The 16,231-nt window shown below is 45.9% G+C and overlaps 1 protein-coding gene across 1 annotated transcript; it reads right to left on the bottom strand.

Moving 5' to 3' along the window:
- Positions 1–3,552: 3,552 nt before the first annotated feature.
- c3h15orf39 (chromosome 3 C15orf39 homolog) lies at positions 3,553–15,042 on the bottom strand. Its single transcript, XM_031564818.2, has 4 exons — positions 14,203–15,042; positions 7,281–10,627; positions 5,450–5,487; positions 3,553–3,709 (listed from the first exon to the last, which is right to left on the bottom strand). Exons 2-4 carry the CDS (start codon positions 10,618–10,620, stop codon positions 3,704–3,706), a joined length of 3,384 nt encoding a protein of 1,127 aa, XP_031420678.1. The 5' UTR covers positions 10,621–10,627; positions 14,203–15,042; the 3' UTR covers positions 3,553–3,703.
- Between the last annotated feature and the right edge of the window lie 1,189 nt (positions 15,043–16,231).

Here is a 16,231-nt window from a genome sequence, read left to right as displayed (position 1 = left end):
CTAAAATGATGTGTTGTACTTATTACTATTGTCTCTCATTGCATCAGATAACTGGCAGATGTGACCTTAGTGATGCAGTTCCATGTTTGGACACTTTTGTTTTTGTTTGGTTTATCCCAATGTCCTGCCAGTGAAATACTGGGGGAGTTATATAGGGTTTTATGAAGATGTGCAATTGTTCGTCGGCTGTGTCCCATTGTCACAGCCAGGTGGCGCTCTAGCCAACATGAGGCTTCTCCAAGCTCTGTGTGTGTGTGTTGGATCATGTCCCGTAGTTCATGAATATTGCGATTTAAAAAAAAAAAAAAAACATTCACAGTAACAAAAAGCAGCTACATCCATCTGATTAAGACATCCAAAAAACTTTTAATACTTTTCTACATATATCTTTTCTTTATGCTATTAAATTGTTTGATTTCTTATATACATAGTGTACAAATGTGGAGGAAATTAGTTGTCTGTTTTGGAGAAAACATTAAAGTGCAAAATGGTGCAAATGTTTACCTGACTTGTGTGTACTGTACCGATTCCAGTTAGTATTGGGAAGTCCAGTGAAGGGTTATGGAAACACTGGCAATGTAACATTACTGACTAAAGCAAGATCTGGTCTCCATCATAACATTATTTATTACGCTAATAATGTTTTACGGGGATGCACAATATTGACATATAAACAGTGATATGGACGGATTATGAAACCATGGGCCCCTGGACATGTGAAAGCCCCCCCGCCCTGAGCTCATGGGCCCCTGGGCCTGGATCCCGGTAGGCCCGTCGGTAATCCATCCCTGGATATGACGCATTAAAATGCTTTGCCATAAAGGTAGTGATGACTTAACACCACTGTTCCGTAAACTGTACATAAGACTATCACATGTATGCGTAGTGCCCAACTGTTGAACTGTGAATGTTCTGAGGGGGTTTTATTTGCAATCAAATGGCCAACTCCGTGCTCTTAAATTTGACTTGAACAAGGGTGACACGCGAGGGCAGAAAGTGCCATCGTCTCTCTTTAGTAGCATTGCTGAGTCTACCACAAGAGGGCGCTCGAACATCAGCCATTGCACAGGTAGGGAACAGACATACTGAAGAACAAGTTACAATTTAGTTTTTTATTTTACACGTCACGGATGTACAAACAGTTATTTATAAACCATTTGGTCACATTAGGGTTAAAAACAAAACCACATTTAAAACATTGTTATCGTTGCACAACCTGTACACATAAAAGGTAGGCTACAGTGGAAGAGCACGTCCCCAGTAGAACCATGGATCGGCTCAAAGTTCCAAATAAACCCTGAGTATTTTCACAATTCACACGTCCAGCTGAGCTTTGACATCGGTTGTCTTGCATAGCAACTGTTTTCTCCCAACTTGGTCATTTCATGTTGAATATAAGGGTGTTTGTCGGGCCCATTATGAAGGAAGATTTGATCTATTTTCGATCTTTGCCAACCTACTGAAACTCAATTTAAAACGAGCCCGTTTCATAAAACTGCAGGCGTTTTCCCACACACATCCCTACTGATTGACAGGTCCAGCCAATGCCACTGGAAATACATGAACTAACTTGTTAAATTACAGTGGTTACATTTGATAAGGCACTATATAAAACCGGATTTCTTACAATGCTAATTTATGACAACAGCTTCACCACTGCTGAAGTAATGCCATCACGTGACAGCCTGGATAACATTTTGACGAGTCATTGCACCCATTTTTTATTAATTTTATCTTGCCCAACATCATTCCTTTCCCGAACAGAACAAGCTGGGAAATTTCACAGGTCACTGAAGTGCTTCCACACCCCATTTTAAGTCAGTGGAGGAAATAAGCTGTGATCACAGATCATGGAAAATTGTTATGTGTATATTTACATATATAACATGTCCATGTAAACAAATATGTTCATCTCGGAGTAAAAAAAAAATGATCACACAGTGGAACAGTATTCATACACAAAAGGGGGGTTACACAGGAGTGAAAACTGATTGTCATTCAACACATACATAATGAACCATCAGCAGATCCAGCACACACGAGGTCTCAAGTTGATCACGTTCATGCTCAATTCAAACATTAAAACTGTTTGCCTGAGCAACTATGGGAACTGCAAACAAGGCACTATTGGAGCGAGGTATTCCAGACTGGGACACAAACAGAGGCATAGAAAAATGCAAACAAACACACAGAAAGACACACACACACACGAGCGCACACGCACACACACACACACACAAACTAATGCGCACACAAACACACGCAGTCTTTGGCCAGCACCCCAAAGTTTGTTAGAAGTCCTCCACCTTAAGCCAGCCCTTCTGGAAGTCTATGAGCAGCTCCAGGAAGTACTGCCACTCGGGCTCACTGTCGTACTTCACCTCGAACACCGTCTTCAGGGGGTTGGGATGGGCCTCGTGCACTCTCAGCACCACGCCGCGGTACCACGCCTCAGACCGGTCCGTCTCCTCGTACAGGTGCCGGATCCGCTTGCCCACCAGGTCTGGGAAGGCGCTCTGCATGGCTTGCCGGGCCGACTGCACAGCAGAGCGCAGCACCCAGCGCCGGCGCCGGTCCGAGCTGTGGCACGTGGACAGGTAGGGACAGAACCGGATCTTGGGGAGGGCGGACCTGTGCAGGCGGCCGTGGGAGGGCCAGGGAGAAGGGGGGGGGGAGAAGGCACGAGCTCGGAGGAGTCTCTTTCGTCTCCTCTCCCTCCTGAAGCGACTCCGCTCCTCACGCCTCTTCTTCCTCTGCTCCCTCTCCCTCCTCCTCCTCCTCCTCTCTCGGCCTCGACTCTCATCTCTGTCCCTCTTGTGGACCTTGTCCCTGCCCATCTTTTGGACCTTGTCCCTGTCCCTCTTGTGGACCTTGTCCCGGTCCCTCTTTTGGACCTTGTCCCGGTCCCTATTGTGGACCTTGTCCCTGTCCCTCTTTTGGTGTTTGTCTCGATCCCTATTTCGCCGTTTGTCTCCGTCCCAATGTCTCTCCACCTTACAGGCCTGGGCTTCCTCCCTCTCCTCCACGGCAGGTTCAGTTAGATCGGAGACGGTCTGGTAGAGCGTCACCCTGCCGCGCCCTCCCTCACTGCAGACCACCTTCCTGAGTTTGAGGATCATCCCAGAATGGCTCCTGGGGGCTACTTGTTTTTGGGCCGAGGAGGAGGAGGAGGAAGAGGAGCTGCGGTAGGACGGTGTGTAGACGCTGTCTGTTTCAGCATCACTTACCCCAGAGGGCATCTCGTCCGAAGACACGGGACCACCCCATGGTCTCTCCACCACCTCCTCCTCCTCCTCTCCCTCCTCCTGCTGCTCCTCCTCTTCCTCCTGGACCACCTCCACTTTTATATTCAGCCCCTCCCTACTGTCCGCGGCGCTCACACCTGAGCACACCTCCCAAGCCACCTCTTCTCCCCCCCCGGCCAAAGAGGTCACAATGGTCCAGCATTCTATGTTCTTGGATTCCTCCACGTTCTCCTGTTCCTCCACGTTCTCCCGTTCCTCCTTGTGCACTGAATTGTGTGCGCCCCCTGAAATGGTTCCTGAAGGCACATCGATATCCCTTTCCTCAGGTTCCTGCTTCACCGTGAAACAGTGCCCCTCGGGGGTCAACTGGTGGGGACCGCAGGAGTGGGGGGGGTTCCCTAAGGTGTCTGTTCCCTCTGGAAGATCCTCCAGTTCCGCCTTGATTGGCTCATCAGGTGCTACATCTGCAAAACAACAAGATAAAGTGTTACACCTCTAGGCAAAACTACCAAGAAAAAGAATTAACAAGGACCGTAACGGGTGTTTATTTCTATTAGTTTAACCAGGTCAAAAGGTCAAAGGTCAATTTATTTGTAGGGCGACCATCAGGTTTTGGTCTTCAGTATTCCAGGTTTTTGTTGGACTGTGCACTTCATCATAGCTCTACACGTTTCACATACCAGCATTCACAAACAATGATGAGCCCTTCTAGAATAACTGAAGACCTATGCATGCGTTGTTGCTAAACAAAAGTGGCACATGCACTGCGTAAAATGGACAGCAACTAGCAACTGAAAGCAAAGTGGCAACCAGCATAGGAGAGCTGAGGAAGGCTCCACATGAAGCCTGTTTGTACAACAGCATCGATCACACGACAGCATCGATCACACAGCAGCATCGATCACACGACAGCATCGATCACACAGCAGCATCGATCACACGACAGCACCGATCACACGACAGCACCGATCACCTGCTTTATTGATGTTGACCTGCTTACCCAGAAAGCCAAAGCTACGATAAAGCGCGTGGAATAGAGAAAAGCATTTAGGCACTACACTTGAAATCTATGGAAGCTGCAAGGAGAAGTTCAGCACGAGAGAGTGTGAAATTATTAAGTTGAACTTAAAATGGGAACGAAACAATAAAATTAGTTAAAAAAAAAAAAAATACATTTCTGTGAGCTCTCTGGCAAAAACAAGAGAAAAGTTTATTTTAACCAAAAGATTTCAAGTAGAGCTACTACTTGGTTTATGTAAATGATGTTGCTTAACTCAGGGACCTGCTCAGGCCAGAGGTAAGGCTGACTGTATGCGTTTATTAGTGTTGCTTAACTCAAGGACCTGCTCAGGCCAGAGGTAAGGCTGACTGTATGCGTTTATTAGTGGGCATCTGTCATCACGTGTCTCTTCATTCATTCATTCACTTCCAATGTTTGTATTTTAAGGGCATCAATGCTGAGGGAAAGAGACAAAAACGCAAGAGATTATCCAAGTTTTCTTACAATTCCTCAAGTAACTGCACTTAAAAGTCTTACAGCAAGACTACATCCCTCCCGGTCTCAACAGAGGCCTATGTTAAGGCACTGTGCATCTGTGCTTACCCTAACCCTATGTTAAGGCACTGTGCCACCTGTGCTCCCTCACAGTCTCAGAGGCCTATGTTAAGGCACTGTGCATCTGTGCAGTGGAAGAACTGAACGCACACATAGCTGATTAGTTTGAGTGCGCAGAGAACCGCTGAACCTGACTGGCAGGTTTTCCTGTTTCTGTGTGGAGTCGGTGGAGCCAGGGCACAGCTGGTGATTCCCCGACCGCGGATGCCAAGGTCACCAGTCACTCGATTCCCTCCCTGACAGGAAATATATACCCCCCCCCCCCTCATAAAAAACGATCTGGATCAGCGGTCACAACTTCCTAGTGTGTGTTAAGAAGGTGAAATCAGACCGTATAAAACTGTATGGAGGTCCAACCGTCAACACGAGATATTTGATATGTTGTGTCTGATAGAAGTCTACGACAGAAAGGGACAGTGCATTAACAGGAAAGGGACAGTGCATTAACAGGAAGCAAACAGCAGCGTTACACGTCGACACCCTGAACTCAACTGAATATTGGCCGGCAATTTTAGAGACTCAAAAAGCTGTGGTTATGAGTGTTGCTTAGCAACGTGGCGGAGGCAGAAAGCGGAAGAAGGTGGTATACCTGAGGTGTCTTTTTGGCAGCACCCTGGGATGTGGAATCTGTGAAAAAAAATAATAAAATAATGTATAAAGAAATGTAATTTAAAAAGGAAACAAAATGCAAACATAACAAATGATGTCACAGCTAAATAAATATGGGTAACTTAGGAGAAACATGCAGTGGTTTTCAACGACCTACATCTCTGAACTACAGTGCATATCTTGTGTTTGGCTATGCCAAAATGATGACAGGAATATAGCCAAAACTTAGCCACTCCATACTGTCCAGTAAGTCAATACTTCCCCATCTGTTCTGCAGAGTTTCTCTTTGATGTGCTTTGCATGCCCATCCCCCACACACAGAGAGCACCCCAACCACAATGATGGTCCGGCTGCATCACACTTACTGACTTTACCCACTAACGAACACTCCTCCACCGCCACTACAGTGTCATGGCAGTTTCATTCAACTCCACGGTGACACCGCTGGGAAGAATATTATTGCGTGGCCACAAGTTAGTACGGCGTGGCAATGCGATCATTAAGTCACGACAATTAGTAGACGTGGGAACTAAATTGTGGCTATGTCTTAAGATACCGAATCTGTCGTTTACTGACAACACCAGGCGAGATCTTTAGGGCTTGCATTATTAACTCGCATGGTCATCCAGTAATACGTTTCCCACCAGCGTCACCAGGGTGGCTACATTGTTTGTTTTTTAAACCATACTTAGTAAAACTAACAAAAAAAAGCAGAAGAGATTGATTTGCATAACGCAACAAGGCAAGTCCCTGCTAGCAGTTGATAAGGTTCACATGTACTGGCATGTCTGATGTCAAGGTTGTGATGTGATGTGCAAACAGATGTTATGATGCAATGTTATCAAAGTAGCCGCATTTACAAAAACAAACTTCAAATCATAATATTAAATAAATAAATATTGATACCTGGTGCGGCAGTATCTGTACAATATTGTGTTGAAAAATATTGTGACGACAGTCGATAGTGTATTCTCCCACCTCTTTTCTCCAACGCGACCATCGTATAAAAGCATCTACATTCTACACAAATATTTTCTTCTAATGAGATCCGGGGGGAAGCTATTCCAGAAAGTTTGTTAACCCTGAAATGACGGAAACTTTCCTGTTGTTTTTTCTTTTTCAAGCCGAACCTGCTTGCTGGCAGTGTTTTTTTTTTTTTAATAAACGTTGTGTTTCTCTCCTCCCTCTTGCTGAGCCTGGAGCAGCTATTGGACACAGTGTGTTCTTTCCTCATTTACCCAATCGATGCTGAAGCCAAGTTAATTAGCATAGCCTTACGTCAGGAAAGGATTTTGAGACCCTGATTAGATCATTCCCTGACAACTAGGCTACCTAATCGAATGTTACAATTTTTTCTATTAAAATACCATTTTATTCAATAATATTCCACCAATGCTTCAGCTGTAATAATACAAGAAAAGGTGGTTAAATGCTTAATTAATAGACTACTTTTTATAGTCATCGCACTTAACTCAGTTCAATTTACTCTGATAATGTTAACTCAAATCAGCCGTTTCCCATCACAAGGTTCATCAACTCAGAGTTCAGGGTTAGGCTTAGAGTTTGTTAAAACTGCTTTCTGGAATAGCTCCCAGATAGCTTAACTTGCTAATGCAAATAGTGAGAGACGTAACCAAGGCTTTCGAAGCATTTTCACATGGCCCAGAAAATGCTAAACCTGATCCTCATTAAATGACAAGTAAACTTCATTAAGTAAACAGGCTTGCCATAACCACAGTGATGCTTCACTCATGATCACTTTAACAGACCACACAGACACTTGCCAATGGAATCGATCCATCTTTACTCACCTAGGACCTTACAGACGCAGGTGTAGTAGAACAGGTTCAGCACGTCGGCGTAAATATCAGGCAGGTGTCGGAACGATAGTAGCCTGCGCAGCTTGGATGAGCAGGCCCGTTTCTGCAGCTGGGTCAGGTACTTCTCCTCGGACAAAGTAGTGGGCCTAAGCTCGACCCGGTGTTCCTGCAGCACCTGGTCGATGAAGGTGCCCTGCACCTGAGGGAACAGGCCCTCCCTCACCACCAGCATGGGGATGAAGACGCCCCCGGCCCGCATCACGTGCGGGAAGGGGCATCCCCCGCTCGCATGGTACCCCTTCAGCTTGCTCAGAACCTTCTGGAGCGCCAGTGACCTCTCGCCGGCCCGCTCCCACACCTCCCTGGCCTTGACCCCCACCAGGCAGGACACTTTCTGGTGCTTGTCAGGAGGGTACAGGGTTTTGACCAACTCCATCTTGGACAACCACCCCTGGAGCTCCTGAGGTGGAGTCTGGGTAGTGAAGGTGTAGATGAGCTTACAGAGGGACTGGTGCATCTCCATGAACTGGTGACGGGCTTGTCTTGCAATGGACCCGTCTGGCGTGGGTTCGGCAGGGGAGTGGGGGGCAGCTGGGAGGGGGTTCGGGGGATGTGGGGCCGGTCTAACCGATGTCCGCAGAGCAGGGGAGTGGGGGGCGGCTGGGAGGGGGTTCGGGGCATGTGGGGCCGGTCTAACCGATGTCCGCAGAGCAGGGGAGTGGGGGGCGGCTGGGAGGGGGTTCGGGGCATGTGGGGCCGGTCTAACCGATGTCCGCAGAGCAGGGGAGTGAGGGGCGGCTGGGAGGGGGTTCGGGGCATGTGGGGCCAGTCTGACATTCGTCCGCAGAGCCTCAGGAAGGATAATGTTGAAGGAAGTGAGTTTAAGGCACTGAGGAGGGATGTTCTGGAGGTTGCCTCGGACAGGGTTCTTTGGGGGCAAAGGCAGCAGTTTGGGGGTGAGGGTAACTAGTGGCGGTGAGGGTTTCACAGCAGGTTTGGCCTCGAGTGTGGCATCTTTGGTACTTTTATGGGAAGATGGAGTGGTCTCTGCACCGTGCTCTGAGGTCACCTCGACTTTATACTTTGGCACAGTGACCTCTAGAGATGGGTTATCTGCCTCCAAATCTGTTTTCAGAGGAAACTTAACTGCTGTTGTACATGACGCAACATTAGACGCTTTATTCTTGACAAATGTTCTGTCGCAAAAATGATTCTCTTCGGTTTCCTCTTTGTTAGGAAGGTCCATTTTTTTATTCTCATTTTTTATAGTCATCGTCTCAGTTATCTCTTTGGTACCACGTACAGAATCATGCAAGTCACTACCTTCCGATATCTCTGGATCCTGTTTGAGTTTACCAGGAGGTTGTCTTTTGACTGGAGGTAGCACACCAGCAGCCTCAAGGTAGAGTTTGTAAGGAGCCAAGCTAAACACCTGATTGATGACTGGCATTGGTGGAGATGCAGGTACCTGGGGAAAAGCTGCCGCCTCGTGGTCCATCTCCACCTTTCGCTTTTTGGTCGTCACTTCAACCTCATACACATCCTCATCATCGCTGGATATCTTATCCCTAGTAGAGAGCAGTCTTCTAATGTCTGGTTGTGCCAACAAGTCCCTGTAATGCACCTTTTGGCCTGAAAAATCAGAGGGGTGCTTGTCAGAAGCACCATATTTCTCATTAACATCTGAAGAAAAGTGCGAGCCCTCCATGTAGTGACCTAGGGGCGTTTTCACACTGGCCACATGGTTTGGACTCCTATGTTCAGGTCTAAGAGGTGTGTGTGGCACTATGCTATAAAGACTATGAGACACTGGAAACTGCCTTGGAGATGACCCTGGCTGCCTTGGAGATGACCCTGGCTGCCTTGGAGATGACCCTGGCTGCCGTGGAGATGACCCTGGCTGCCCCCTATGTAAGGAGTAGTCTAGTGGATTGTCTAGGTTAGAGGGAAGGGGATGTGAGGGAGGCCTCATGGGCGCGGCTTTTGGGTGCCCACCGTTTAAATGCAACTGGTAAGGATGGTAGGCAGGGTGGTCAAAGTTCCTGGGTGGGAAGTGGTGCCTGGGTAGGTGCATGTGGCAGTGCATAGGAGGGTTGGCGAAGACAGGCGGAATGTGTTGTTGGAGGGAACAGTGGGCAGGCGAGCTTGGGCAGGCGTCTCGTCTCCCAGGAGACAGTGAGGGAGTCCTGTCGCTGTATTTCTCCCTCACGTCTGCGCGGACAGAGGCCTTCTCTGCCTCCATGTGTTCCTGAGTATAGTACACCCTTGACCGCTGCGGAACCTGCACATACCTCGGAGCATGGGGATACTCTTTGGGAGGAATCCTGTACCGAGCGAGTGCTGCCGGATCATACATGTGTGAATGGGAAGGAGGTAAACCGGGATACTCTCTAGAGGAGAACTGTAGCCGCTGGCATGGCTCCGGGGGGATGCCAATAAATGTCGTGCCGTTTGTAGGACTGCATGCATAGCCGCTGTGGCCAGCCTCCCCATAGGTTGGCACTCTCCGGTTTAGGTGCATGTCCATACCACAGTACTCTTCAGCTGCCACCTCTTTCCCAGGAGATACCTCTGCACTGGGCTCCGCATGCAAGCCTCTCTGGTCCAGCAGCATCTCCAAGTCCTTCCTCGACGGAGCGTACCCAATCAGCCACTCGTCCTCGTAAACGTTCGGGGGCATCCTGTGAAGCCCCTGCTCCACGCTGTAGCTGTGCCCCGCCGTGCATCGCGAGTCGGAGCAACAGGAGTTGTGGCCGTACAGCGGTTTGGGAATGGCCAATCCCACCGGGCTGTCAGCCTGCGAGCAGAGGTTAGCGCCTGTTAACGACTGACGCCTCACAACAACAGGTGTGACCACGCTAGGGCTCCTACATTTGCCCTGGTCCCTGTCGGGGTAATACCCTGCGTATCTCCGTTTAGCTCCAAGCTCCTGCGCCACAGGCAGAGGAGAGCCACCAGAGCTCGCTGGGGGCAACACCTTCTCTTGCCGGTAAACGATCGGGCTCTTAATTGAGCCCTCTGCAATGGCCGGAGGCATCACAGGACTCCCGCTGTTGCTCCCCAGGTAGGCCAACGAGGGGCTCCACGCGGGCGGAGGGTCTCCCCCGCCCCCCTCCTGTCCGCAGAGGCGGTATGAATAATAGGGCCCAGCGTACTGCAAGGCCTCGCTGTGCGGGTACCTGGGGAGAGCCCCCGGCATGTGGCGTCCCAGAGGAGCCGCGGGCCCCAGCGCCCCCTCGACCCCAAGCATCTGACTGGGGGACGCAGAGTCCATGAAGCCCTGGGCTGGCTTGCTCGTCATGGTGACCGGTAGCTGAGATGGCCTGATCATGGCAAACCTGCAAGACAAAAACAAAGAAAGACATTTTTTTTTTTTTTTTTTAATATATATATATATATATATATATAAATAAATAAATAAATAAATAAATAAATAAATAAAAAACTAAAAGTAGATTCCCAGGTTATGGCATCTCAATGGCATGTTTTTGCACAGAACACAAATGTGAAGAATGTAAAAACATATGAAATGACATCAACAACGAAGAAGCTGCTGACAGACACATACAGCAGCCTTGAGGGTGACGATAGAGTGGAGGTCAGCCGCTACTGTGAACCAACACACCAGGGTAGTCACAGCAGGCTAACTGATGGCACCCACATACCTACAGAAGATAAAGCCATTCATGGCTGCAGTCCAAAAGTGAACTTTGGCGTGAGAACCGTCGCATCAGATGGGCTTTTTATTTATCTACAGTAATTACCGTATTTCATTGTCTTGTATACATTGTTATGTTTATCTGGTCTGGTCTGGTTTTCATTTGAGAACACACCAAAACTGTATATGTTAAGTTGTGGATATAGTATTTTATTACGGTCACATTGAACGCTATTTCAGATAAAACTGTTCAAGCAAAACCTTTAAATTCACAAGAAGGACTTTATTGTTTTTGTTTGCCAATATCACTAACCTACAAACAAATATTATTTAAGTGCTGTGTTGAAATTGTAGCCTTCAACTTGAAACTGATCAACAGCACTGCAAGGAATATTGTATTTTTTTTACACAGACTGGGCGATGAGTTCAAGTTGAAGATATATTCCTGTCTGTTAGCCCACAAGGAAGAAGCCAGTCAGACGCTGAAGTTACAAATGTGACGGGTATGAGAACTGAACTCTTCCTCTTTTCTTAAGTAATTTCGTGACGACTTTTCAGTCAAAAGGTTCACACAGACATGTTACATGCATGCATGTCCTGCCGTCATACATTTAGATGAAGGCATAAATTGCATTTACAAATAAGAAGACAGAGAACCGGTTGAAAAGGGGGATGGGGGGTCCACAGCTGACACTCTACAAATTCTTCAATCAACCAAAGTCCCTTTTTAAAGGCCATGAAACAATTGACAACGTTGACAATAAATCTGCTGTATCCTATATTGTTGACTTACTGTACAAGTTACCATGCGTGTGAAACCACAAAGAACCCAGTGGTCCCCCAGCCCTCCTTCAAAAGCTGCAGCGTGGGCTTCCAGAGCAAGGTGTGCTGTCTGACTGACAACACTAGCCTACACCACAAACAGCTTCACGCCTACCTCATGTTCCGGTAGGAGGCTGGTGCTAGACGAAGCACAGCTTCCTGTGATGTGCCAACATCAGGATGAGGGTCTGATGTGCAGAACCACACGCTGAAATCAATGAAAGTGCACCTTTCGTTTTGTTTTTGTTTAAGTGGATGTGTGTGGTGTTAATTTACAATATTTGTTTGACTCCTGGATGGTACACTGAATGTATTTATATCTCACACAATTCTAAACTATACTCGCCCTTCGTTTGTTTCCAGATTGGGTTTCCTCAGTGTTTGTTCATACTCATGGTCAATTGAAACGAGTCGAAAAAACAGCCAGCAGTAGAAAAGACTACTGTAGACTAGTCAAGCTTGAACAAATGCAACATTTTCAGTGTTTCCAACATCATGTAAACAAACAAGGGAACATGTTATTAATCCATAAAGAGATTTGTGTCAAGGCTTTACTGAGAGAGGACTCTTGTGCCATATTCGTCACTGAGGTGTTCGTGATGACATCACAATGCCTTCTCAGACATTTCTGACTAAGAATCGACTTTCACATTCATGCCCACTCTGGTGCAATGGTGGATGAAGAAGCCACAGAGGTGATATAAGGAGTTTCACATAGCACCGACACGAGTCAAGACAAAAACATCATGTGGCCTACTTTTTCACTTTTACGTAAACATTGGTTCATTTTTAGCAGTTCCTGCCTTTTTCTGCCAATTTCAGCATTTGATGTTTTCATCCCATGACTGCCATGAGAAGGGTGAGAAACTCTGCCAATCCAATAACGCACAGAAATGTATACATTGTGAGAATTCTGATTGTTTTTTTTTTTTAATTATTGTTGTTTTTTTTTTTTTTATTATTGTTGGGTTTTTTTTAAGTCACAAAACAGAGGCCTTGCAAGAGGAACATCAACATTTAGTGACCCCCAGAATCACCATTAAACTGAAACACAATCTCACACACCATGCCCACACCTTGTTCTCACAAGCACAAAAACGACAGACCCTAGACGCTAGCCTCTTCTACCCCCCCCCCCCCCCCCCCCCCCCCCCATTCATGCCTCCTGTCTCAACTGAAGTTATATTGCAGCAGAAAAACAGGGAACATCCTTGCAACATTACCCATGATGCACTGACCCACTGCCTGACCGCCACTACTGGGTCAAACGCCAGCTAAGTGTAATAAATAGCAGGCAAATGGCTGTCCTCCAGGACTCGGCCTAGTTACTTGCACAAGAATAGTGCTTCGTAAATGTGTCTCGATACAGCCAAAACGCTGCGAAATGCACTATTACTCAAACACAGGAGGGATCTTTGCATATCAACCCCAGAGACTAATTATGGGTTATAAGGTTCCAATATTCCCAAATTCATTTGAAGTTGCCATACATCCTATCAAGGATAGAGCAACAACTCAATCTACTACCGTTTCTTACTGACAAGAACTTAACCATAATGGTTTAATTCCATATCACATAAATGGGTTAATTCCATATCACATTATTTCGAGTTTGTGCCTGTGCGCCCTCAGATTTAAGTCAGCATTACACAATCAGCGGTTAGCTGCAGAGTTTATTTTACAATTAGCCGTAATGTTTTTTTAATGCAATCGCCTTTCATTTAAACTGATGATCAAACACAACAGTTTATCTCAGTTTCAAACACCATTAAAAGTTAATATTATGTGTACTATTCGATGGACATAAAAAATAAGTACAGAGCAACAAGCAAATAGGTTCTTTGCATGCAACTATATATGCGCTAGGCAGGCTGCACGCAAATTATCTTATAGCTACCAACGTTTACCTCACGCAGCATACTCAGACTTCTAATTCGAAGTAAGGGTCGGTCGTTTACATTTTTTGCGCGAAATTGCCCCGACTTTCTCGTATTGACTTTTGTTTCTGCTAGGGATGGTGGTAACAATAATTTCAAGGTAGAACAAATCACGGTCATGCCGAAACGCATGGTGAATAATTTAATGAACTTGACAATTAATAGTTAGTTTACATTAATCTCTCTACGATTGAAATACCAAACAGTCGCTAGCACGTCCTCCTCGTTTGCACGCGTAGCGTTACTCACGTGGTTTTAGAAGACGCTCGCACTTCATGTAACGTTAATGTTCGCCATCACAACTTTGGCTGTCCAAGAACTTAACTTGTTCACAGATACATTTCTTAACAAGCCCTGGCCAACACCATAGTCCGACAAGTCGTTATAAACATCACGAAAATAATCTCTCAGAGTTCAGTGTTACTTGCTAACTGGCTATCCTGCATATCCGAGTTTAGTTAGTAGCCTAACAAAGCACATCAAAACTTGTAGTTACCTGGTTGATGATTAATGCTTAGTTATGTCTCAATCCGTAACTCATATTTGTACCAAGATATTAAACCTTCAACCAAATGTAAAACACATGTTATTCCTTGACTTAAAAACAAAAAATTCGGCGTTCCCATGTTAGACAAAAGTCTCGTTACAGGAAGGCTGTGCCATCTCTGCAGTGTTTTGGCCAGCCTGTTGAAGTCCTCTAATTTGACGAGTGTTGTTTAACTGCCAAGAGACACGAGAGAGAAGGACGGTCTTATTGATAGGCGGGGTCAAGGATTGGTGTCATGTCATTTGTTAAAAATGATATCGTGGATTGAAACCATTGTCCCAATAACCTACTCAATGTAGTCCGTGGCGTGAAGCGCTAGGCATATGTAACGCTTAATGTTAATTTGTACAGGAATCACGGAAACTCATTGACATCATAAGCTACAGTGAAAGAAAATACCTGCAGGTTAAATCTAAGTGGATATTTTAGAGCGCCGTTTCTACTCTTGTACGTAGAATTTCTCTGCTCTTGCTTTCTGCGTGAGAATGTCAGACCAGGACCAGGTCCGTTCAAGAGCGGGTTCTTACATTCCAGCGGTGATCCAGCAAATGTGATTTATGAGCATGTTGTTTGTAAAACACCCCAACCATATTACCTCAAGTGAATGGTTGACCAGGAAAGGGCCCCCGTGGAGTCGGTCGACATACTTTCAGTCAGCTCGTGACCTGATCCGATGGGGTTCAAAGGAAGTTCTATTGATTACTCGATAACATCAAGGGATCAATAACATGATAACAGAATACGACCGAATCAGATCGTCACGTCCCGTACTCTCCCTTTCGCTTGTTGCTTATTATTACAACCAGTTCACTAGCCCACTGTGTCCCACCGCACTGATGCATTAAAGCACTGTAGCTATATTTCTTTTTTCTCCTTTCATGTCTAGTTCATTCCACACAAAAAAATCATCACTTTACTGCATTCTTTTTAAGGGCCCAAAGATAGGTCTATGGGTAGTCTAATATATCAGTTAGTTAGCCTACTGGGTTCTCTTTTGTTTTCTTGATAACTACATTGTAGTTCTGGAGAAATCCAAACCTGAATTCAAACCAGTTCCTCTGGATATGTAAATTGGATCTAGATGTGATTATGAACAATCAAAACATTGTAAATAATAAGAAATAATTGTGATGAGGAATGCAGTGGTGCTAATTTCTTGAGTTAGGTAACAATACTGAATGTGCTTGTATTCTGGTAGTAGCTATCTTTAAAACATCGAATCACAGTTTGTCTGCCACACCCAACTGCAATCATTTTTGATCATTGTTGCATCATGCACCCAGTATGTGTCTGTTTGCAGCGTGTAATTATCTATCCCTTGGGGTTTATTTTGGATGCTGCGCAGTCTAAACACGCTGCTACCCTCCAGCCGACTCCCCTGGGGTTAGCAAGCCGTGAAACGTACCCAGGGGGAAGAGATGCTGGGGGGCTTGATCCCCAAAGGCAATGCCTCAAACCGTCTAGCATCTCTCGTTACCATGGCAATAAACCTGAAGGACAGTCTAAGGCCAGCACCCGGTTTCCTTAAAGGAGAATTCCCACAATTACAAAGGAAATAATGCACAATAATGCAATGTGAGTTTGATATGGTTCATAATGATGATGCCTACTGCTCCATTATGGCCAGTGGTTGTGATGTTTGTGTCAGTACCCTCGTGTGTCTTAATGTGCCATCACTGCCCAACACTACAAACACACACACACACACACACACACACACACACACACAGTGCTCTATTAGCAAACTCTTCTTATACAGCACCTATAATTATGTGCAAACAATTAGAACATTAGGAATAAGACACCGTAACACTGTAATGGATGAATTAAAAACGTACACTTACCATCCCTAAAAGCAAAAGGCCACAGCCAAAAGAAGAAAAGAACATTTGAAAAGCAAGTATGAATGATTCACACCTTCATACATGTGTTGAATGATATGTGACTAAATATAACCGCACATTGAATTAAATTAAAT

This window comes from Clupea harengus, chromosome 3 (genome assembly GCF_900700415.2).
Source record: "Clupea harengus chromosome 3, Ch_v2.0.2, whole genome shotgun sequence".
Classification (NCBI taxonomy): domain Eukaryota; kingdom Metazoa; phylum Chordata; class Actinopteri; order Clupeiformes; family Clupeidae; genus Clupea; species Clupea harengus.
This window is presented reverse-complemented; position numbering and strand designations above follow the sequence as displayed.

Coding starts and splice junctions, on each gene's coding strand:
- c3h15orf39 (XM_031564818.2), bottom strand. CDS start 10,620: ATGATCAGGCCATCTCAGCTACCGGTCACCATGACGAGCAAGCCAGCC. Junction 5,488..7,280: donor CTGCGTCTGTAAGGTCCTAG/GTGAGTAAAGAT, acceptor TTTTTTTCACAG/ATTCCACATCCCAGGGTGCT.